We start from the raw sequence: 24,440 nt of genomic DNA, 5'->3' as shown, positions 1-24,440 counted from the left end.
CCAGGGCTGGCTGGGAAAATCCCAAGAGGCAGGGCCCTGAGGATCCTGGCTGTGTGGCGGCCTCCCTGTCCCCCGCCGGTCTACCTGGGCTCAGGTGCCCAGACACGTGCCAGCCTCTAGCCGGTGGGCGCCCTGCCCTGGCAGACAGAGCTTGCCCAAGAAGAGATGGTATCACCACCTTCTGGCCAGGGGACCAGCTCTGCGGAGAGTGAAGGGGCAGCCTGTCCTGGTGGCGGGGCAGGGCTGCCCCCTGAGTCCGGAGGAAGGCAGGGTGGGAGGTGTCAGATGCTCGTGTCACAGCTCGCAGCCCGCCCGCACTTCTAGTCCTGTCTGCACACCCAAGAGGCCATTTCTGGGCCCAAGTCCGCATCTGCCAAAAGGCTGGGAGCCTGGAAACACTCAGGTTTTGCCAGGGAGGCTGCCTGGAGGACGAGGTGGAGGAGGGGCTGAGCTGGGAGTGGAAGGAGGGGCAGGAGGAGGAGGGCTTCTCTGAGCATGTTTTACGACAGCAGGGTTGGCAGGCGCTCCAGATAGAGATGTCACAGTGGAGACAGGATGGAGGGGCGGAGGGAGGCAGCGGAGGAGCGGTTCCCACCCCGGAAGGTGGCTCACCTGGCAGCTCAGCTCAGCAGCCCTCACACCCACCTCGGCAAGGGATGGCCGGGAGTGTCCGCAGACACCCAAGTCTCAGGGCGCCTGGCCACCGGCTTTGGGCCGCACCTCCCTCCCAAGGGGCAGGCGAACCTGAGGCTCCCTCTCACACCTGAGATGCCCCAGTGGCTCCTTGCTGCTCCTGGCCCTCACACCCTCCCCTCTGCTGTCCTGCCGGGAACAGCCCTCTCCTGCCACCCCTGCCATCCCCACCCCTGTAGTCTGTCTTATGGTTTTCAGCACTCAGCCCAGGCATCCCCTCCAGGAAGCCGCCCTGGCCCCACTCTTCCCTGTGGTTCAGCCGCCCCGTCCTACTGGCTCATGCCCCCTTCTTCGGGGTCTCCATCCTCCCGTCCGCTCCTTGGCTCGGGGCCGACCCGCGTTCCTTCAGGGCAGACACCAAGAGGGACGTGGCCAATAACTGTCTCTGTCCTCCCCCCCGGCCTGGCACAGAGAAGGTGTCAGAGGGCATCAGGCAAACGAGGGAGTGAAGGTTTTGAGGGGCCATCAGTCAGACAGACGGCGTCACAAGCAGTGGGGTGCTCAAACGTGAGGGGTTGACAAGTCCCCAGCCTCACCTGCCCTTACTGGGAGGTTTTAATGAACGAGACCCTAATCAAGCCCTTAGACCTGACTTCCAGTTACAGGACAGGCGCAGGTAGAGGAACTAGTCAAATGATACTTCAGCGAAGCAGACCAATCCCGCGGTGGAACATTCCACCAGACACTGGTCTGGGCTCTTCAAAACGCCATTGCTATGGGGAAAGGGTGGGCATAGAGAGCTTCTAGGATAAAAAGACCAGGAAGGAAAAAGGCATCAGAAATCTCTGGAAACCACTCACTGAGCCCTGCCCTGCAAGGTTCCTCTGTCATCCCCCACCCGGGCCTCAGTTTTCCCACCTGTGAAACAGGGATCAGGCCGAATAAGGCTGCAGGAGAGCAGGCAGAGGGGGTGGACAGATGAGGGGGGCTGGAGCTGGAGCTGGAGCCAGAGTGTTGAGGGGCAGGCGGGAAGGGGGATCGGTTTGGGGGGTAGCACAGAAGTGCATGCGCACTGGGGGACCGGACAGAGACAGGCTCACTCGGATGGAGCGGGACGCCCCCTCAGACAGTTCTCACGTGCACCCCTGTCATGTTGGGGGCAGGGCTGGGGTGGGCCCAGGAATCTGCAGCATTGTCCAGCTCCTCCGGTGGTCCTTGAAGAAGGAGGGCGAAGCCTCTGGGGGCTTCCAAGAGCACCAGGAGACAGTCTAGTCTCATGCGATCCTCTCAAGTTAGAGACGGACCCTGGGATGTGCCCTGGGTCACACAGAGGTCCCATCCACTGCGGCCAGGCCACCCTTCCCCTGTCCTGCTCCTCCCCCACCTCCCAGCCATGCCAGCCACACCCTGCACCTACCACCTGTCCCAGCCCCCACCGCCCGCACATCTGGCAACAGGCCTTTCCCAGGGCAGTGCCTACGCTGGCTTCAAGACATGCCCAGGCCCTCAGGAGCTGGCCTTCCTCCAGACACCCTCCCCCACAGTCCCGGCCCCTCTGGAGAGTCTACTCCCTCCACTTGGGAACCCCTATCTCAAATGCCACCTCCTCTGAGAAGTCCTCCCCTGACGACTGCACACCATCCCTAACCGGAGGTGGTTTCGCCCTCCCTTAAGATCCCGGCTGTCCTGTACCTGAGTGTCCGGGACTCAGTCCCCTCCCCTCGTCCCAGGCTCAGCCCTGAGCTTGCGAGCAGGGAGGGCTTGGTGGACGTCTGCTAACGCTGCCCGGTGCCAGGCTCTGGGCGGCTCCTGGTAGCGGTTGTGCGGTGGTCAGTGACAGCACTGTGCCAAGGGCTTAGCGGTCATCACCTTGTTTAATTCTGCATCGGGATGATTATCCCCTTTTTATGGATGAGTAAACTGAGGCCCAGAGCAAGCAAGCAATTTGCCCAAGGAGGTGGTGAGCGGCGGGGTTGGGACGAGAAGCCAGGTGGACAGCCGCCAAAGCTTCCCTGAAGCTCACCCTCCCTGACCCCTGACCCCTGACCCCCAGGCCGCCACCTGGGGTAAAACGGGCGTCTGCTGAGGTGAACCGCTGTTCTCACATTTGGCCTCTGATTCATCTAATCCCACCTGCACATCTTGGGGCCCCTCCTTCACTGCCCCCGAAGGCCGTCCAGACCCTGGCTTTCTCAGCCTGCCCAGACTTTGAAACCAGAGCCAGGGATGCAAAGAAACAGGATCAACATGGGATCTACTTGAGGGCTGGTGGGGGTGGCAGTGGCCGCGGGGCACAGACACGCCCAGTGTCTGGATGAAGTGGCCCGTGTGGACCAGACAAAGGGAGTGAGGGCGGCTGGGAAGCCCGGGGATGGACTAGGGCAATGTCGCTGCCCCCTGCACAGCACTTCTGCCCCTGCCCCTTGCTCGGGGAGCCCCAGGGGCACTCATGTGCTTGTCCTGTCCAGCCCCTGGTGGGGGGGGGCCTTTTGTCTGAGCCACGCCGGGCCATCCCATGTCTCCTGACGGGGACTGGCACAGAGATGGGTGAGGACCCGGCTTCAGCCCATGAGACCTGAGGGGGAACACCTCTTGGGGCTTCCGGGAGAGGTTTCCTGAGAGGCGGAGGCAGGAATCAGCAGGCCCCATCTTCCCTTGGACATGGTCAGGCCCGGTGGGATTGATGCCAGGACCCCTGGGGACAGCAGCCATGTGGGACTTGCAGGACAGCATCCTGGGAGCAGAGCCAACAGACAAGCCTGCAGGTGTGTTCGCTCTGAGACCCTGGATCAGCCACTCCTGGGTGCCCCTCTGGGTTTGCTGTTGGGTAGACAGTAGGTCCCCTTAACCGCTCAGGCTGGCTTTCTCTGACACTCACAGCCACCAGCTTCTTGGCTACTCCACGTCCCACGGTGACACCAGCATCCTCAGCGCTGGTCACAGCATTTCTTTCACCTCTGCCCCAGGCCGGAACCTGGGGACCCTGGGAACTGTCTTCTGCAGCTGGCACTGCAGACAAGCTGGGGTGACAGCCTGCAGGGTTTCACCATGAAGCTGCACACAGCGGCGTAACAGCGGTTCCAAGAATTTTAGGGACTTCGAGTGGCTGATGGGGGTGGCCCTCTGTCTGCATCTCTTCTGTAACCCACAGCAGATCCCATGTCTGAACCAGGACTCACTCGGCAACACAATTTCTACAAAAATCCGGTAGAAATACTTTAGGTTTAGGGGCCACGTACAATCTCTGTCGCATGTTCTATGCTTTTCTTCTGACGCTTTAAAACCGTAGAAACTGTCCTCACTCTCAGGCTGTGCAGACTGGCCTCATGCCTGGAATCCCTCCTCGGGCTGATCTGCCCGTGCAGCCTGGTCAACCTCTGGGACACTAAGGAGCTTTTCTCTTTGCCTTCCACAGTCTTGGTCCCTCACGTCCAGATGTTTTCCAGAGAGCGTCCAGCTGGGATGGGTGCAGAGACGTGGTTGCAAAGATGATGGCTGTGGACTGTGGCCTTTGGTGGACTTAGACTCAAATCCAGGCTCTGCCACTTCTGACAGGGAGGCCTCAGTCTCCTCACCTGGGAAATGGGGGTGATACTAGTGCCGGCTTCAGGGGGTGGCTGTGAGGCTCAAACAGCCACTTACAGTTCCAAGCCCAGCACTCAGGCCCCACTAAACAAAAGTCACCTCCTACCTGCCCTGGCATTAGGGCACTGGGGCCCACGGATCTGCCCTGTCATCCAGCCTGTGGCTGGTTCCCAGGGCCTCAGATCTCATCTGTCCCAACCTTGCGCATGGTTCCCAGAGTGTGGCTGGAGAACCTTTGGTGGTGCTTGCTCTGCCCGCCTGCGGGCACCTGGCCACGCCCTGGCTCCCAAAGCTGTAGCCCCCTGCTGGGAGCTCGGCTGATCCAACCAAATCCGTGCCCAGCTCATATTGCAAGCAGGACCAGGTGAATGAGTGAGGCTCAGGCCAGCTGGATGGCGGCAACATCCCACTTACAGGCTGTGCGCCCTTGGGCAAGTGAGTTTGCCTCTCTGAGACTCTGGTCCCTCATCTGTGAAACAGGAAGAACAAGAGTAACCAAGGACTAGAGATCATGCCTGGCCCAGGGCTCGGCCCGGAGCAGGTGCTCAGTAAATGTTGTGGGGTCCCCAAATATCTAAATCTGTGAGCAGCCTGGCAGGGGTCCAGCAGGGCCCCTGTGGAGACTGAGCAGGTGGTGGGAGAGGGGGTACAGTTGGAGCAGATGGGTTAACAAGGTCATGGGACAAAGATGGCAAAGGGACCTGAGAGACAGCCCAGAGAGAAAGCAGCCGAGACCCCCGTGTCCTTCAGCCTTGCCCACACCCAGAGCACCTGCCCCGGGGGCGGCACATCCCCTGGACAGGAGTTCTGGGTCCACTCACTGATTCCCCTATAAACCTGGGGCGAATTCTGGTCCTGTCCTGGTGCCCCCGGCCCCATCCAACATCCCCTAGCAGTGGTGGCCCTAGTCACCTCCCCAACACCTGTTTTCCTGCCCAGGATGTCCCAGCAACCCACCTCTCCTGCTCCCGAGAGGCCCGGCCACCCCTCCCTCAGGCAGAAGGACGGGGCCTGCTCTCGACGCCGAAGCTCATGGGCGCACGTGGGCAGTGGCCGAGACCTGCGTCCGGGGGGAGCGCCCAGCGTGCGGGGCTGAGCTGGCGGGGACGCTGGGTGTGTGCTCGCTGCTCCACACTCCACCTGCCACCTTCTCTTCCAGAAGAGAGTGCCCCCTTGGCCAGAGCCACCACTTCTCTCCTTTTGCCCTCATCAGTGTCAGCCGGGATGTGGAAGTCGTTCGTCACCCCCAGTGTGTGAAGAAGCGTGTCCCTGTTGGCCCGTGGGCCAGGGGCCTCAGGCAAGTCCTTCCTCCTGTGCCCCACCGTCCCAGCCCTAGAGTGAGGGGGCCAGAGCACCACCTTCACGCTCCGGAGTCCGCAAAGATGCACAGGGGGGAGGCGGGAGGATGCCAGTCCTAACACACGAGGCTGGGGTCTTCGGGGCAGCCTCCTCGCCCTGGCTGGGCCCCCATGCTCTGGAGGCTGCGGACCCACTCATCTGCCCCAGCACATGCCCTGCCCGGCTGCTCCAGGCTCGTCAGGGAGCCAAAGGGGGCGAGCTGGCAGCACACGAGCCTGGGCCAGGCTCCTAGATCAGGCAGCAGACAAGGATGAGCAGGAAAGGGAGTAGCCCCGGGCAGGAAGCGTGGAGCCCAGAGACAGAAATAACCACGGGAGCAAGCACGAATCACCAAAGCAAACGGCCCGGCAAGTGCGGACAGCGCGTGCACGGCCGCGTGTGCGCCTGCCGCTGGGAGGTGACTCCAGGGCTCCTCGCCCGACTTCCTGCCACCCTCCCAGCGGTGATACACTGACAGTGACCTCGGGCTATGGCGCCTGTGCGGGCCGGGACCTTTACCTGCATTCGCTCACTCAGTCCTCACGCTCCAGACCGCGAGGAAACTTGCCCGAGGCCTGGAGCAGAGCTGGGCCCTGGCTGGTCCACGCGGCACACCCTCTGGTGGAGAACCTCACGGCAAGCTCAGCCCTCACGCAATGGGCTCATTCACTTTGGGAGACGCGCCCTTCCGAGCTGCATCCTTGGGCACAGGCCGCAGTAGAGGTGTCCAGGCCAGAGGACTGAAGGGAGCGAGCTGAGCCACACCCCGAAGTCACCCTTTACACCTGCACCCTCCTCCCAGCCACCCGCTCCAGCATGAAGTGCAGCCAGCTCTCCCCAAGCCACAACCTTCTCCCTGACCCGGGAGTTGGGGGCCAACCAGGTCTGGGTTCTAATCTCGACCCCACCCTTCTCAGCTTCATGAAACTAGGCAGGTTATCAACCTCCTCAAACTCAGTTTACTTGTCTGGAAAAGGGGGTGCTGCCTGCTGCATGGAATGGTAGCCAGGAATGACTGAGGTGCTGAGGGAGAGCGGAGGGGAGGACCAGGGCTGGGCGAGGAGGCTGGCAGCCCCGAGACGGGTTGGACTCCATTCTAGAGGTGAATGTGTGGCTGGAAGGAGTGTGAGGAGGCGGCACTGTCCAAGGGCATTTTTAAATGTGAGCTCTGACTGCAAGGCCAGAGGAGGTAGGGAGGCCTTAGAAGCTCCCAGGACGAGGGTGAGAGGTGATGGGAGAGGCCAGAGCCAGGCTCCACCTTGAAGCCAGAAAGCAGAGCGAGTCTCCCTTTCTGGCAGGTCCCCGGTCCCCCAGAGCCCCCCTGGCCAAAGCAGCAGTAACTACCCAGGAGCCAAACGCAGGTGAGGTGCCTGCTGGGGTTTGCTGAGTGACCAGCAGGATGTCCATTACGACTAAGTGGGCGAATCTCAGTGGGTGGGTCAGAGGTGGAGGTGCCCGACCCCATCACCCTGCGCCCCACACCCCATTGTCTCTCCTGCCCCGTCCATGCTGGTGTACTGCCCACCGCCCATCCCCGGCTCTAAGCTCCACAGGTCAGTCCACTGGCCCATCGCGGGGCCCCCAGCACCCAGCACGGCACCTGGTGCCAAGTAGACACCCAAGACTGGAACAGGTGCAAATGGGGTGCAGACGACCTCGGGGTCCCACACCTGTCAGTGCCTGACTCCCAGCAGGCGGGCCACTTCCTCTGGGGCCACCTCCTCATCTGCAAGGTGGGAGAACCAGCGCCTGACCCGTAGAGGGGATGCGAGAACTCAATGCAAAGAGCCCCTGGTGTCTCAGCAAACATGATTGGGGCGGGGTCAGCACCTGTCCCCTGTTTAGTCCCTAACAGAGCACTGACCTCAGAAAGCTGGGGGCCAGAAAAGCCACAAACCTGCCTCAGGGACCCTGAGGCCTCAGCCATTCGTTCTAGAAGGAAGGCAGTGACAGCCCTTCCCTGGCTTTGTTGCTGACCGCAGACTTCAGGGCCTCAAGCTGCAGCCATCACTAGGTGTGACCAGCCTGGAATTGTCTGGATTCCCCAGCTGGGGTTGCCTGTTGGGAAAGACAAGTCCCCAAGAAGCAATTAGCCCAGAAACTGGCTCAGGATGGGCGAAGCGCCTGGTTTTCTGCCTGATGCCCTCTAGTGCGTCATGGGACGTGGGCCCGGGGAGGCTGAGTTCTGTCCCTAGACCAGTTTCCAGTCCTGCCCAAGATCTACCTAGGGCACCACCCAGGGGCCTACGCATGTCACAGACCCGTGCGGCCACCGTGTCAGCAATCTGTCTGGGACTGTGGCAGTCACTGGGAAGCACCCTGTGTAGACACCAGGAAAAGCTGTGACCGTGAAAGCAAGAGGCTTGATGCATTTGGGCTGGAGCCAAAATTCTCTAAGGACTTCGTAAGAAATCAAAAAATGAAAAGCAGAGAAAAAAATGAACACCTTGTAATGAGCTTTGGAGACCCCAGCCCTGCAGGCCCAGGAAACCAGGCCAAGGTTAACCTTCCGAAGGTGCCAAGTCAATGCTCCTGATGCCCCAAGGCGCTGCCGTGAACACAGCTCAGGCTCCGGCGGTGCCGGACGCCTGGTGTGCAGCGACGGCCCCGCCTGTTCACCCTGCACCTCCCCCACTCTCCCTTCTGGCTTTGCTGTCCCAGACGAAGCTGCTCCAATTTATTCCCTGCTAGGACATTATATAATAGCAATGACACATACTCCCGTGGACCTGGAATGTCTCTGGGGAGACGTCCAGAGAGCGGGAGGTGATGGACACGCGAGAGGGAATGGACTTGCTGTGCTCAGTGTGAGAAGCAAGTGTCCCCGAGACTAAGGGACACGTCAAAGCTAGACATATTTGGACCCTCCTGAGACATGCAGCTTTGTTGGGAAAAAAAAAAAGCAAAATCTTGCAGACTGAAAATGAACTCATGGTAGCAGAGCAGCCATTTCCTTCTTACACGGCAGGCGGGTCATCTCACATAAGCCTCGCCACCGTCCTTCCCAGTAGATAGCCATGTTCCCTTTCTACAGGGGACACAAAGGGCAGGGGAGCTGGGTTTGAACAAAGGAGTGGGTGCCTGACGCCGCCTAGACGATGCTGCTCCCTCCCCGCCTTAGAGCCACTCAGTCCCTCGGGGACCCCCACGGCCCGCCGACACCACCATGCAGCCGGGCCGCGCGCACACCGCGTTCTCGTCCGCCAGGCCTCCAGCTGGGCTCCTGCAAATCACCTGTGTCTCTGGCTAAGCCCCAAGCACGACACTCACGCCTGCTTGTGGCTGCCCAGCCAGGGGCTCTGGGGAAGGGACATGAAGTCCTGGCTCTAGAAGTCTTCAAAAGGGACCCAGAGGCAGTTTCTGTTCCAAGTGGTCTGGCCTGAGTGACATGAACTGGACATCAAGATAAGGAAGCTGTCACTCAGGAAAGTCCATGAGGAACAAAAGGAGCCGGCCATCAGCAGGCTCCTCCTTCCACGAGGCCACGCCGGGCTCACCTGGCCCTAAAATCTGCACAGGGGCTCTTAGGAGTCTTGCTGCCTCGCTGAGAGGGCTGCTGCCCACGGATGTGAGGAGGCAGGTCTCAAGGCCCCAGAGGCAGTTGCCAGAGGTTCAGGACACGGCTTCGGAGGCACGAACCTCAGCTCTAACAGCTACTCGCTGGGTGGCCATGACCAAGTGACACAGGTTCATAGGCCCTTTCTTGCAGGGCTGTTAGAAAGCCCAGAAATAATCACACACACACACAGACACACACACACGAAGACAGACACAGACATACACATACAGACACACACGCGCGCGCGCCTGGCGGGGAATGTGCTCAGGAAGTCTGCCCCAGGCCTTCTCCTAACGGCCACCCTGGAAAGCAGTCCTCACAGCACTGCCGACTCGAAGCAGGCAGGGGAAGGCCGGCTGCCTTTGCTGCACGGAGACTAGTGCTCGGCTGCGCTGGGCCTGTCTTCAGCCGAGGACCAAGAAACCATTGGTTCCACCTGTCTCTGGGCTCCAGCTCTTAAGGCCAAAAAATTGAGAAGCCAAAGTGTTTGTTTTAGGAAAGATCACAGCCATCAAACACGGTGCCCCAACTTGCTCGCAGACAGCAGACAGGCTCCATCTGGTGCCAGCAAGAGACAGCAACTCTGACACAGCCTAACCTGCCGACGCCGGAAAGGGCTGTGCAGTGAAGGAAAAGTTTGGCCAGTGTCACTAAGGTGGGGTGTAAGCACAGGCAACACCTTCGTTTTCAATGTGTATTAAGTCATTCCTTTATTTCTCAAGATGTGCACACTCAAGTATTAACTCGGCCAGGACAAATCATGGCTCCTCGGTATGTACAGGTCCTTCGATGGCTTGGGTCACAGACAACTTCACAGCTAGTGCACCACACACAGGAGGTAAAACAGGAAGCCTAAAACCCCCAAGCCATTCCAAGAGAAACTGAGGGGGGAGGAGGGAGGGTAAGGATGCAGCATCCCGCGGGGAAATCAGCGCACAGGAGGGAGGAGCACGGAGGGACGGAAGGCAAGCTAGCTTTCATCTTCGGCGACCGCAGTTTCCACGTGGTGGTCAGGGGACTGAGTTCAACAGGTCTTTCAGGAAGCTCTCTGGGTCAGTGATTTCTGATAAGAGACCTGGAAAACAGGCAGAGGCCGGTTAGCAGTGGGCACGCACGGCCCCCAGCCCTACTGAGTCTCAGCTGCCGCGTCCACACTGCGCTCCAACAAGCTCCGACGCAGCCGCTCAGTGGGATGAGCGATGGCTGGGGAGCCAGTCACCCAGCAACACTCCTGTGCGGTAATGAGACGCTGCTCTGTTTAAAGGCACTGAAGTGGCAGAGGCGGCCTCACCACCTCCCTACAGTGGGGGTGCTAAGCTCGGGTCCGTGTACCATGCAGGGGGCCTGCAAGTCCACTGGAACTGCGTATGAAACGGAGGGCGGCCCTGCAAGGTGTCCACTGCCTTCAGCGTACTCTTAGAGGGACCTGGGGCCAAAGAAAGGTGAACCCCACTGCCCTCAGGGGCTGGGAGAACGGGGAGGGGTAGCAGGACCCTGGCTCATCGGAGCCTCTAGCCAGCCCTTTGAGTCCAGGGCCTTGAGAAAGCTGCCAGAGTTCAGGGGCTCCGTTTCTTCCACCATCAAACGGGGACAGTGATGAAGGCCTGTCACGTCACCCTGGGGATTAAATGAGGCCCGTCACGTCCAAGTGCCCAGGGTGCAGAAGGCATCCATTAGCAGCAGGGCCCACGGCCCCGCCCCCTCACCGAGCAGGGCTCACATCCGACCAGAGTGGGGCTGTCAGCCCAAGGCCCGGCAGCACTCAGACCGAAGCTGTCTCCCAGCACCTGTGCTAGTGGCGACAGAGTGGCTCCCATCACCTCTTGTTGGTTTTGGACGGTGTTTTCGCCCTTGCCTTGGAACAGGGTGTGTCTGATGTTCTGAAATTCTCTACCAGTTGGGACAAAGCAATAAAGCCATGCTGCTGTAAACACCTGCGGCTCCCCTCCCTGCCTGGCCAGCCCTCACTCCTCACTCTCCCTCGCTCCAGGCGGGTGCTGCCACCTTCCCCGAGGCTGAAGCCAAGCACAGAACCGAGCTGAACTCCTTTCGTCCCTCTTACTTTCGTTCCTCCTCCTCCTCTTACTCGGACTTTGGCGCTCGTATTGACAGCCTCTGCAGACATTCGCCAGACCCCTGGGTGACAGGCCCGGAGCTGGGCACTAAGGACACAAGCACACAGGCTACCTCTCTCAGTCAGGGTCACTTCCTAGAGGAAGCAAGGAGTACAGCCACGGTGCAATGTCTAGGCTGGAGAGATGCCCATGGGAGCATCTAGTGAAGCTGACAAAGAAACTGGGGTGAGTGTACTGACACCCGACCACCGGGTAACGGGGGATGCAACAGACCAGCAAAGCCCATCCGGCACAGCTCCCGCTGCAGCCGTGGCAATGAACGGCCAGGCTGGAAGGCAGCCCTAGAGCTCCTGGGGAGACTCCGCCCGCTGGTGCCGAGCGGGAAGGAGAGGAATTCACACTGAGCATCACTCCAGATGTCTGAGGGCACAGTTAGTGGAGGTCTTCTCCTGACAGTGGGATCTGGGGAGACTCTGTCCTGCTCTTTGCACTTCACGAAACTCCCACAATGAACATCAGGGAAAAGGAAACAAGTTCACAAAAGAGTCGGGCAGCTGTGGTTCCCTCTGCTTTGGCTCTGGGAGTGATGGGGGGCTGGACTGCAACAGTGCCCACAACCTGAGAGGCACCGGGTTTCTAATCCTGGGCGGGCTTTCCCAGCATCAGCCCAAGTCACCTCCCCCTGCTGTCACCTGACACTTGGTGATAAAATCCAAACAAATTTTAATGTGTCTGCAATTAGGATGACAAATTTGTTGTATAAAGAACCTGTACACAGGAGAGAACAATGAACTTCCCTTTTACTAGCTGGGGGATGAGGATGCCCCATCTGACAGCAGTTCAAAGTGCTGCCCTATTCCCACCAGCAGAGGTGCTCTTTGCTCTCTTTTGGTATTTACTATTTATCTTAAGAATCAGAGTTGAAATCCTCCCATATCTCCCCCGGGGGCAACTTTGCCATAAGGCGTCTCAGTCCCCAGGAAGCAGGAGGAAGACAGGTAAGCTCCATGTTAATTCTCTGCATTGTCATAAAAAGCCAGGAATCTAAGAAGAGGCTCAGAGATCCTCCAGCTATGTCCTGCTGGGAACTTGTTTAGTCTTCAAAGCCACACTTACCCCATCTGTAAAATGGGGTTAACCATGGCTCCACCTCATACAGGGCTGCCCTGCAGACTGGGAAGACGTGTGCACCACGCGCAGCACAGGCCTGGGGGATGTGAGCCCCGTCACACATGTGGCTGCTGTCCTGTTACCAGCCACCTGGCCTGTACCCCTCTCTCCCAGAGCTCTCGGTGGCAGCCCACAGGCTGGCTCCCGCCTGTTTTTTCCTGCATGTGAAGATGAAAGCAACCGCCAGCCCCACTCGGGCAGGCACGGGCTCTGCTGCAGAAGATCTGGGAAGGTAAAGCCTTGACACTGACCGGCAGCGTCGAGGAACTCCGAGAAGGTCTCCACTGGCATGAACTCCTCCTGGAAGGCCTTCAGGGCCTTGTCGGCTGCTTCGTGGATGGGCATGTCGTTGTGGCGGATGTATTCCGCTAGAGAGCAGGACCAGCCTCCCTCCGTGTTGCTGGTAGGCACCTTCTACAAGAACCAACAGGAGACAGGCCCGGGCTGGGTCACTGCGCCTCAAGTCAGTCAGGGAAGATGAGAGCCCTCCCATACACATCAAAGCTTTCCCTGAAGGATGTGTTCTGCTTCCAGGAACAACAAAATTTCACCTCAGTCCTCTCACAGCCCCTGTATTAAGCACGTGTCAGGTGAACCTACAAGCCTCGACAGATGACTGTGTTCTTCCCTCCCCACATCTTCCACATCTAGATTTCTCCAAGAAAAAGGACTGCTAAGTCACTTTAATTGAGCTATTTCATTCAGACTATGAAAGGAACCACCCCCAAACCCTCTGATTCTCTCAAAGTAGAGAGAAGTGTCCCCATAAGCTGTGCTAGAACAAGTCACACTCACCCAGGGCAACAGAATTCATCCAAACAGAGGGACTGAGAGCAAACAAAGGGTGACTTGGAGGGGAGATCCGCCTGCAGAAGAGGGTCTGCGGCAGCCTGAGACCAGGTCACAGAAGCAGTCGCGGCTACAAATGCGGTCCCAGACACAGGGGTCTGAGCTGGAGAGGAACCCTCCCCCGGTGGGAGCAGCTGGCTTCTCGGGAGGCCACGCAGGCAGGGTCAGAGCCACCAGCACAGGCGTTTCCTCCCTTGCTGAAACCGGCCACGCTCCCCGCAGCTTCCTTACCTTAAACATGTTATAAATGAGATCGACGAGGGCCCAAAAGAGAAGGGAGGAGCGATAAGCAGAGTAGTCCTTCACTGCCTTGTCTGTCAGCCTGGAAAAGAAGATGAGAGCCCACGTCCATGAAGACCCCGGGGGGAGACCCCCGAGGACAGAGCAAAGCATTCTGGGAGCAGCAAAAGAGTCACAGTAACTAAGCATCACTCCGCTCCAGCCACTCGTCTCTCTTCTCAGAAGACAGCAACCGCGGGCAAGAGCTTCAGAAGCCCTGGGACCCAGTGGTTTATTTACCACAGAAAGTCCCACAGAAGAGTCATCTTTAGCACTGACTCTGCCAAATCAGGCTAAATGCGAAAGAGGGAGACAGAAGTTGCAACATGGCAACCAAAAGGCCGCCACCGTAAAGAGATGCCGAGGAGTCCCGTCTCCCTGTGTTTAGCCCCCACACACACTCTTGGACTCAATGGGATCTGATACATGAAGTAGAAAACAAGGTTCTACTTCATTCTTTACATTTCCACCAGGAGAATTTTTACAGCCAGCAGACGTAAAGCAGCCACACAGTTACTTGCCAACCACGTGCTGTGTTAAAAAACAGCAAGCTGGTGGAAAGCTGGTGTTGAGCAACAGTGATGTCTCGGATGGGAGCTGCAGCCACCCCGACACCTCCTAAATCCCGAGCTAATCCCAGAGCTGCGCACCACACCCCTTCGTCTCTAACCAGTATCGTCACTACTTAGACCAATGACTCAGTTCAGAGTCAGAGACCAGCCAGGCCCCTGGAATACGGGGGGCTGCCTGTGCGACGTCCACTGCTTCTCGGCAGACGCTCCTGGTCTGAGGAATGATTACTCCAGGCAGAGCCACTGCGAGATACAGAGAAAGACCAGACGTCCCGCCACACAGTGCTCAGATTTGGTTTCTAAAGCTCAAGACCTAGGAAAGGCTTTGTCTGCAAACTGCCTTCCTATCTGTAATAAGTAAAGGCTAGATAAACTCTTATCATGGAGATTCTTTGGCTTGAAACAGAGCCATAACTGAAGGGACCAGAACTTGGTATTCAAATGCATGTGTGTGCGCATGCACATGTGTTCATGTATGTTAGAATCATAAAACAAGGACAGATGTTACTCATCTAGAAGCTAAAACTACACTCTCTGGGCCTCAAGTAAAGGCACGACCTAGCACGGGGCAGGCCACCCACACCTACATTTTTAAGTCACCAACAAAAGTAGAGTCAAATAATAAAAAAAATCTGACAGTTCTGTTTGCTAAAATCCTGTACCCTCCCCTTCCACCCCAGTATCTCCAAAGCGCCCACCCTCTCCCCTCCCACCACTGCCGCGAGGTGGGCCTGGGGGCGAGGACAATAATCTGTTTCTGTGCAGCTCTGGCAGACAAGGGCACAGAAGGGCTCTGACAGGCACCTAGGAAAGTCCCAGGCTTAAATACTTGATGGTCCTTGGCAGAGGAATCTTTTTGTAAAACCTGCACAAGAGAACAATTTCTCTTGGGCAAATAAATTCCCAGATTTTTGTGTAGCTGCTGCTGCCTCCCACCTTATAATGGGCTTAGAATGAAGCCTGCTGCCAGTGACACGGCTCCAATCACCAGGACGTCACCCTCTAAAGGTCCCTCAAGCCACGGCCCCTCCTCGGAGGTGCCCCAGCACTCTGCCAGCCTGCTTCTGGAGCTCCCTGTTTACACCGCCCACACCACGCCAGGTCGGGTCCTTCTCGAGGCTCTTCTGCTTTGGGAGCAGGAATCTCGAGCGGCCCTGCCCAACTTAATTATTTAAGGCCAATTAGTAAGGTGACTAAACTGCCACAGAGAAAATGGCGACTCATGAGTGCAGTTTACCCTGGACTCCTAATTAAGCTGCGACCAAATCGGCTTTTCCTTAACTGCCTGGGACAATGATGAATTGTAGTTTCCTAATTGAAAGCTCCTGTGGGTTCAGATTTCACACCTGTCACCGAGAGCCTGTGCCCAGTAAACAGCCACTTTCTGTGCTATGGACGCAGGCCGAGCCTGGCTTAAAAACTCAGCATCGCCCAGATCTAACGTTTGATTTCCAGCAGCTAGTTAACTATTAACACTTCAGACTCTTGGGAAACAGTGGAAAGTGCTATGCTGGGAACAGGGGCAGAGATCAAGTCGGACTCTAACAAGACTGGCGCCCTCTGACTACACAAAGGCCGGCACGGGCCGGATTCAGCAGGAGAGCTCCAACCTGGTCCCCCTGGGGCATGAGGTGACTGTGACTAGTGACTAGCTGAGGAGGTAGACGGCAGGTGTGCAAATTCAGGCCCACTGCTGTCTCCACCTGCTCTGTCGTTCTCAGGAGACCCGAAGCTCCTCCTCTGCTCCCTCACTGGAAATGTCCCCTCGGATCCTGGTGACAGCAGGCACAGCAGGAGGACAGACCTTCCTGAAGTGAAGCAGCTTTCCCTCGAGAGGCAGACGCAAGCGGACAGACCACGCCCGACTCTGCAGCCCAGGGAAGGCCGCGCGGGGCTCCACAGGCTAGAGTAGGGGCACCGAGTCCACTCGGCAGGCGGCCACTGTGCAGTCGTCACAGAGGGCTTCCTGTTTGCCATTCTTTTCTCTCACAGACACCTCCCTTCTGACCCAAATCATAGCACAGAGTCATGAAAACACTGACTACTTTCCTCCCAAAATGCCTTCCTTCTTAGGGAGGGTCTACACGAAAAGCAGAGGAAGAAAAAAGGCTCCCGGCATGTGGGGCAGACAGGATAGGAATGTGACCAAGAAGGGACAGGATGAGCTTTTCATGATCAGAAAAAAAAAAAAAAAAAAAATCCCCAACCGCAGCCTTACGAAGCTTTGCTAGTTCAGGCCCAGATCAGCATGATGGGAAGCCCTGGCCACCTGCCTCAGCCTCCTGCGGGCCCCAACTCTTCTCCTCGGTAGCCCCCCTGTGCCTGGCTGGCTTCCTCTCCGAGGAATTTTCCAGAGGCAAGCCTGGCTCCACACTTACAGTGGCCGAACACCAGGCCCAGAGGTGGCAGGTGCCCGCCAGCCATCCAGCCCAGACTCTTGACATGACAGACCGAGAAGGGCCAGGGTCAATTACTGAGTCAAACGAGCGTGCCCCCCTCAGCATACGCACACTGCGGGGTGGCTTCCACACACAGTGGGTCACAGAGTCTGGACAGACGGCTCAGGAGACGGCTTCCTGAAGCAGGTACTTCCCGAAGCGGGAACTGACCTGGTGGCTCCCCCTGGAGCCACTGCCCGGGCCTGAGAGGTCACCAGCAGCCTCCGCAGGATTTCCACGCGTGTGGCTCTCCACTTCTCAGGGGGCAGGATGTGGAGGGCCAGGACTGTGAAGTAGTGGGGCCCGTCCACTTCAAAGGCACTCTCCACCCACTTCTCCTTGGGCTGCTCCAGAAAGGCCTGGAAGTTCTTCTCCTCTCGGGAAGTTGCTCGGGTTCTGGAACAAAAGGGGCACCATGAAACCAGGGCAGCAGCCCGGCAGGGAAAGGGTTTGCTCAATTTCCTGTCCTCTTTCAAGTTTCTTGACCGCCTGGCTCCCTGAACACCCCCACCCATCCTCCACTACCCCTCCCACCTCCTCTCCAAGCAAGGCTCCTTCCCTCCCAAGGTGGCCTTGGTGGCATCGTCCCCGTCTTCTCCCTTCCCCAGCCCAGCCCTGACCCAATTCCAACTGCACTGTGCGTGTGTCGGGCAAATTCACGAGCACTCCACCATCCAAGTGTCCTGACAACTCTGGAAGGTGACAGCGACACCTTTTTACCACAGTAGCTAAAGGCCTGAGAAGTGAAGTGATGTGCCCAAAGTCAGTAAGCTAGTCAGTGACCCAGAGTCTGCCTGAGCCCACAGCCCGCACCCTCCCCGACTCTGCGCAGTCTCAGTGCGGCTAACCGTCCACGTGGCATCGCACCCGGCGCTGCCCTGGGCACTCTCTCTGGGTTCGCTCTCTCATGTGTGTCTCTCTCTCCCTCATCAGAACCCTTCCTTCCAGGAGAGCACCGCTGCTGGCTCCCGCTCCCGCCTGAACTGCAGTAACAATCATGACCAACAACTTGAACTCCAGGCACGTTCTGAGCGCTTTCTCGTTGTCTCGTTAAATCCTCACAAGGACCTGATGAGACCCGTACTATCCCAATGTTATAGAAAGGGAAACCACAGCACAGAGAAAGTGAACATTTTGCCCAAAGTCACACACGCGGCAGGAAGGAACTGGACTTGGATCCAGGCAGTCAGGCTCCAAAGCCTACCCAACACGGGCTCCCCACCTTCCCTGCACAACGAAGCCTTCACCAGCCACTGGAGCGGCACTGAGAGGTCACTTCCTTACCATAAATGTCTGGCTACAACACTCTTTCCTTAGGACCTGGCTGGTGCTCTCAGGCTCTGAGTGTTTGATGCCTTATCCTAATTCTGTGGGGGAAAATAAACAAAAACACAGCAGCAGCAGCCACTCCTGCAGCACAGTTACCAGGTCTGCAGATGGCACTGCCAGACAGAGGCCTGTGGGAGAGCCGGAGCGGTGACACAAGTACACCACGCTCCCTTCTGCTCCATGAAGAGAGGACATGGATGCAGCAGATGACTGTACTCCAGTGGAGTGTCCAGAATCGGAAGATTTTTACCATCACAGGACCTGCTCAGCTCTGCTCTGGCTCATGATGTGACACACCTGCCTCCGTACACAAACGTTCCACCAAAGGCAGCAATCCCTGCTCAACCTGCCCCCCGTGACCAAGCCCACGCCAGCATGAAAGGACGAGGGAAGCAGGCTGCGGCGGGGAAACAGTGCCTCTCTGGGCAGCTTCTGCCTCAGCCTCTAGCTGACCAAGATGACCAGGACACAGCCCCCCCACCATCCCCCCCCAACTAAGGGACGTGAGCACGGGTTACAAGTGTCTGGCATTTGAGAAACACAGTAACACCTGAAGCCACCAGCTCTGTTCTGCTGGGCAAATCATGCTGCCTCCCTGGGTCTGCATTTCTCCCCAGAGAACGGAAAAGTCCACTCTACCTCACTGCTGCCAAGAAGAGCCAAGGGCTCTGTCAAAGACCCCACGGACACTGGCAATTAGCACTGCTCAGGCCTGAAGCAGTTTGGATAATGGGAATGTTTGTATTGTCAACGATGCAGGTGCTTCTTCTGACAGCCTGAACATTTGAGCAGATGATGTAATGACTGATGGAGACCCGCCAGTGCCTCTTTTTAACAATGAAGCCTGTGGTCTCCAGGTCAGCCTTTTATCTCATAAGGAAATGGGAGGGAAGGAGAAAATAACTTTGATGGAAGACCAGAAAGGACAAGAGACAGATTGTTCTGTTGCCTAAACTGAACTGCAGCTGCCTTGGGTGGACTGTACGCAGCCTCTCAACAACCTGTCAATACTCTGCCCAACAGGTGTGTAAGACTCCTGCGGAAGATGGGGCCGAAAAGGATGAGACCGTTTAAATTAAATCTAAGAGCTAAAGTATATTAAATCTAGGGTGGAATGAAAGACTATTCTCTACCCACTTAGCATTTCTTTAAAATTACACCTTCAAAACAAAAAAACAAACAAACAAAAAAATAAAATAAAATAAAATAACACCTTCATGTATCAACCTGATTCACCACGTACATACAGATAAAGACATAAATCTGGGTTTTTTCCCAGGCTACCTTCCTTCTCAGTTGACTTTCCCAAATAATCTTCAACAACCCCTCTCCCCTGACAGTTGCCAGAAGCATTACTCACTGGAGAGGAAACAGGGGGATCAAGTCCAGTTTCCATTTCTGAAATAATAGGTGTTTGCTTCTGCCACATCCTCTACCTATGAAACGAGCTGTAACAACCTGTGTGCCCTTGACAGTGACTGTGTGCAGCCCGGACCCACAGCCTCCCCCATCCAAGGGAACAGAGTCTTGCAAGTAGAGGCTACACTGAAGCAGAAGCTTTGATGATCTGGCCTCTTCCACTTCCTGTTCCACTCTGGGCTGAAGGTCAGTCCAAGGATGCAGCCCTTGGATGCCTCTGGCAGGAGCTGAGACAGTTTTGGAAAAGCCACCCTCCTGCTTTATCCCGTGTGACTCTAAAAAGGCGCAGATGAACATTCCGACTTCAGTATAGGCTGCCTTGGGCCAGACGTTAGTTCTGGAACTAACTATAGCAGATGTGGGAAAGCTGGGAGAGCTCGCTGGGCAGGGGAACACAGGGTCGGTCAGCCCGGGCGGCCCCGAGACGCGGGATACTGACGTGTTCAGCACGTAAAGCACAGTGTGAACGATGTACGGGATCAGGTGGATGTTGCTCTCCCGGCCGCCCCCACCGGTGTCCGCGCTGAACGACTGCTCCATGGCGAAGCGCAGGAAGAGCAGCTTGATGTCGTGGATGTTGAGCTGGTACGTGGGCTCCCGCTGGCCCGTGCACTCCTGGAGGTAAGTGTTGTGCCTAGGGAGAAGCACAACAGACAGTGAGATGGAATCAAGTTCCCTGTTGGGAAGGCAGAGCCCCTCATCGGGCCGCTGGCTGTGAAGGTTACACAGATACGGACGGAGAACGAAAGAGAGTGAAGGACAAGAGCTGGGCTGGAAGACAAGCGCAGGGGCCACTTTCATTTCCACTGTGATGGAAGGCGATGCTCTCCAAGCTTTGATGAGAAAGTGCGGTTTTGCAGAGCCCATCTCTTGATGGACCAATGTCATAGGACATACTGTGACCACATCTGGAAGTACATTTTGGAAGAAGCAATGTAGGACGTACTGATTCTGACTGACAGGGTGATCTTCCTGATCGCCTCAACCTCCAAATAGAAGTTTTTTTTCTATGTCAATATATGTTATCATCTATCTGGGCTCTGTCTCTGATTAATTCTGTGCCTCAATTTCTTCATCTATAGAACGTGTGTAATAATAACACATGGTAAGCATTTCAATACACTGCCCAACATTACTTTCATCATTATCACTGCCAAGTACCTGGTCTATGGTAAGTACCTTTCCATCCCTGAGCTTTAAAATAGGACTTGGGGTAGGGCACCACTCCACAAGGCATCTGCAAGAGATGAGGACCTCAAAGAAGGTTTAGCTACTCTACTCTGGATTTTAGGTCCAGGGAGGCTCTGAAAGATACACCCCATGCCATTAGGCTATTTTCATTATTTAAACCTCAGAGAAATAAAAGTAAACTCTGGGAAACTTTGGCCTCGAGGACCAAGTCAGGGGCCCTGTGTTTCGTGTCCTAGAACAGCAGCGGAGGAAAGGCGGCAGATCGCTGGAGAGTGCACGCGCTGCGCCAGACGCGAGGCTGAGACCGCTGGTTTCTCCCAGCAGAGCCCCTCCGTTTGGACAGCTCCCCTGTCAGCAAGCAGAGAAACACGTGGGTTCCTGTTGAAGCTGACAGGACATGGTGCCCCTGGCGGCTGGACTGACAGCTGATCTTCCCCCATCTCCTGAGAATCCTCTTTCCATCACGCAAAACGCTCCACACTCACCTTGCCAGGCAGGTGGCAAAAGCTGACTCAGGGACGTGGGGCCCCCAGACCGGAAGGAGCCCGTTGCACTTAGTGTTGGCGTTCTGAAGGGCGGCACTCTCCCACTCTTCCCGGCCCCGAGCCAGCCTAGATTGGGAGGAGAGCAGGGACAAGTGACTGCTGGAATTAATTCGGCAACCAGGCAGCTGGCTGAGTGAGGTAGAGAAGGGCTTGTTAACATCAAGGAAGTAAGCTCATGTGCCCGACCACAGAGAGAACCAGCCATTGTACTGCGACATGGTCAGCACCGGCCTCACTGCTTCAGGTCAGCAAGACTGCTCTTAGCAGCCCTGGGCAAAAAGCCAAGTGTACTTTCCTGGTCAAATGGCAGGAATGGCTCTTGCCATGGTTGAAGGGAGGACAGCCTACTTCCCAGAGACTAAGGAAGAGAACTGAAGCCTCGGGGCTGTGGTCCCACCCACTCCCCGTCCCGGCCCTGAGCAAGCTGCCCACTCCCCGCAGTGACCCAGGTCTAGAGCTTATGCACACTGAGGGGAGGCATGGTGAAGGAGCCACTCCGCAAGAGCCAGGCCTACCTGACAGCAGCCAGGTGGCAGTCGTAGTGCACGATGTTGAAGTGGGACACGGTGCTGTAGCCCTGCTGCTTCCGGGGCTTGTTCTCCATCTCCTCCAACGCTACCCGCTTGGTGAAGGTGTAAATGCCCAGGACCTTGGTGGGCTGCAAAGACAACATGGGCAGGAGGAGAGGTGAGAAACTCAAAGGCGGGTGCGGGAAGGGGTGCAGGAGAGCAGAGGAGACCCCAGTGCCTGCCTTCTGAGGAGGGGATGTGTTCGGGAGAGGGGGTGACAGTGAGCCCCTCAGTCTCTTGGTTAAGCACTTGGCTGGGCACAGCCCCAGGGAAATACGGGTGGGGAGCAACCAAAATAAAGGATGCTGCGCAGATAGAAGGGCAGAAATGTAAGCCTGAACTGCCCTTTTGTTTTTACTTCATGTATCTGAAAACGAAGAATAAAGTGCCTTCTTGGTAAGTCACCTGCTTTTCAAAACTTACCAAAAGGCTCCAAGGAGCCTGTGTCGCAGCAGGACTCGCAGGGCTTGTGGCCCAGGGTACTTGCCCTTCAAGGGACTTGGGTGCTAAGCATAAATTTAAGCTGGAGAGGAAGAGGATGCCTTTTAAAACGGCCTTTAGTGGAGCAAACTGGTTCCTTGCTGTTCTGCTCCTTTCAGATGTAAATCTAGTTTGGTGAAGCCTAGAAAGCCGGGGTCCTGATCTCCCCCAGCTATCTGCAATGGCAGCTGCGTGGTGTCTTTTGAAGTCTCAGGTCGGGAGTCAGACAGCCTGGGCTAGAACTCAGGCTCTGCTATGTGAATTTTGTTTTCTCATCCATAAATTAGGGCTTTTTACAGTTTTAAAGATAAAATTAGCCAGTTTACACAAAGGCTCCGGGCACAGGGCCCAGCGTACAGAAGGAACCCAATGAGTGGTTGTTGATGGTGACAGTGTTGATGAAGACAATGATCTGACTAATGTTCAAATCAGTTTCTCTTCCTGCCTTTAAAGAGGACAGCTGGCCCTAAGACATGAGCCTTGACTCTAGCCTAAGAACAGGAGAGGGAGGCCACCGGGACAGGGGGCCAGGCTGCGCCCACAAGCCCAGGCCCTCACGATTGCCTGCAGGGCCAGCAGCCGTACCTGGAACTTGTACCCCTCCCTGCAGATGCAGCACGTGAGGCCCGGCTCCTCAATCAGCTCCTCCATCTGCTTCAGGAGCGCCGTCTTGGTCACAACCTGGCCCTTTTCATTCGTCTGTAGGGGGAACCAGGCGGCAGGTCAGGCGGTGATCCACCCACCCTCCCACCACAGCTTGGGGACTCGCAGACACAGGGCCGACCGTCCACATACACTAAAGGACTTAAAGGAAAGCTCTTCAGCTGGCTTCTAATGAGGGTAAAGACCCAGATTCTCCTGCCATCTCTTCCTACAGGAACCACTGAAGCAGAGGAAACCATCCAGCTGGAACCCTGGCACGCCGCCACTTGCCACCGAAACAGTCCCCTTTCTTTGTGCCAGCAGTACCAAGTCTCAGCTGCCAAGGGCTGTTGCAGTATGAGTCACTTACTGTTCCCATGGGAGTTTTAAAACTGCTGACACTCAAAAGTGTGTTAGTCTGGAAAAGGCTACTGCTTCCTCCACGGTGGGCCAGTGAAAAGAGCACAGAGCCCTTCACATTGAACAGACCCGGTTCAAATGCCTGTCAACCACCTGTTAGTTACGTGCCCTGGCCTGTTTACATCACTTCTCGGCCTCAATTAGTTCATCTAGAAAATGGGTATAATACCAACCTCACAGAACCACTTGAGGGCTTAAATAAAATCTTACAAGTAAGGTGCCTAAGCACAGTGGCTGGCATATGGTAAATCCTTGATAAACAACGGTTATCACCATTTTTCCCGTTTTCGTGAACTTGTTAAGTCATTTAACCTCCAAGTCTCATCTGTAGAGCAGAACAAGGACAGTCCCATCTCTAAGGGTTGCTGGGAAAGTCAGATAAGGTGCAGCCTCTAGCACAGTGCCCAGCACACCTCCTTCCCTACCCCCCCGTCCTCCTCCCCCACCGTCCAGCCTTCGCCTTCACCAATCCCCACCCGGCTCTGTCCACACTGTGCCACTGACACCTCATCACCAGGGCAGGCACGACCACGCGGCCGTACCGTCATGCCCAGCGTGCCCAGAGCCTTCTGCCTCATGGCCATGGCCATGCGCTTCTTCTCAGCCCGTGTCTCCCTGCGGGCCGCGTCAATCTTCTTGTTCACGTCAGGGTGTTCCCGCAGCGCCTCCAGCAGGTTCTCTGCCAGGGTCCCAATGCCCTCATCGCTGGACACCTGCTCCAGTTTATGCAGGTTTGTGATGGAGTCAGTTCCAATCAGAACCTGCCAAGAAGGGACCAGAGAGATGAAGGCCTCCAATTATGTAGCCAAGTGTTCTCAGGGGCTTAAAGGTTTAAAAAAATTAACAGAATGTGCACAATCTCATGTCATCTACTTGGTTTCAATCAGATCCTTTGATTTTACATTTCAAGAGATTTGGACAAATGGAAGAGGTTGAGGCTCTGCCACTGACCAGACTGGTCACCATGCTCTCCAGCCTCAACATCCCTCTCTGTAAGAGGGGGGCAGTGTCAAGGCTGCTGTGATGACTGACTCAGATAACATATGCAAAGCCCTCAGCACAGTCCAAGTGCAAGGAGCTCAGGTAAGATTCCCTGGAGAAGCAGCAGCTGACGAGGCCTCAGTGGTGAACTCATGACCACACTGGGCACAGTAGGCCCTTGGCATTCCCAGGGCTGTGCTAAGTTCTTCATATGGGGTCACCAAACCCAGGAGCACAGGAGTTTTCTCAACTTAGGGATTCCAGAGGTACAACTACATGGGGAAGTGGGGATGAGAGAAAAAAAAAAAAAAAAGTAAAAAGTAAACCAAAAAAACCCCTATGCTTAAAAATGTTGGTACCACACTA

General features: G+C 56.4%; 1 protein-coding gene across 9 annotated transcripts in view; it reads right to left on the bottom strand.

Moving 5' to 3' along the window:
- Positions 1-9,799: 9,799 nt before the first annotated feature.
- UBR4 (ubiquitin protein ligase E3 component n-recognin 4) overlaps positions 9,800-24,440 on the bottom strand; it is a 122,423-nt gene continuing 107,782 nt past the window's right edge. For all 9 annotated transcript variants that reach the window (XM_031464203.2, XM_031464202.2, XM_031464204.2 and 6 more), the window contains 9 exons: positions 23,636-23,854; positions 22,617-22,730; positions 21,498-21,640; positions 20,923-21,048; positions 19,686-19,880; positions 16,670-16,894; positions 13,441-13,531; positions 12,612-12,774; positions 9,800-10,190 (listed from right to left, as the gene is read on the bottom strand). In XM_031464203.2, the coding sequence (XP_031320063.2) occupies positions 10,126-10,190; positions 12,612-12,774; positions 13,441-13,531; positions 16,670-16,894; positions 19,686-19,880; positions 20,923-21,048; positions 21,498-21,640; positions 22,617-22,730; positions 23,636-23,854 (1,341 nt within the window). In that variant the 3' untranslated portion in view covers positions 9,800-10,125. The remainder of the gene's footprint in view (positions 10,191-12,611; positions 12,775-13,440; positions 13,532-16,669; positions 16,895-19,685; positions 19,881-20,922; positions 21,049-21,497; positions 21,641-22,616; positions 22,731-23,635; positions 23,855-24,440) is intronic.

Source organism: Camelus dromedarius, chromosome 14, assembly GCF_036321535.1.
Source record: "Camelus dromedarius isolate mCamDro1 chromosome 14, mCamDro1.pat, whole genome shotgun sequence".
NCBI lineage: Eukaryota > Metazoa > Chordata > Mammalia > Artiodactyla > Camelidae > Camelus > Camelus dromedarius.
The sequence above is the reverse complement of the archived record's forward strand: the minus strand, read 5'-3'. Positions and strand labels throughout refer to the sequence as shown.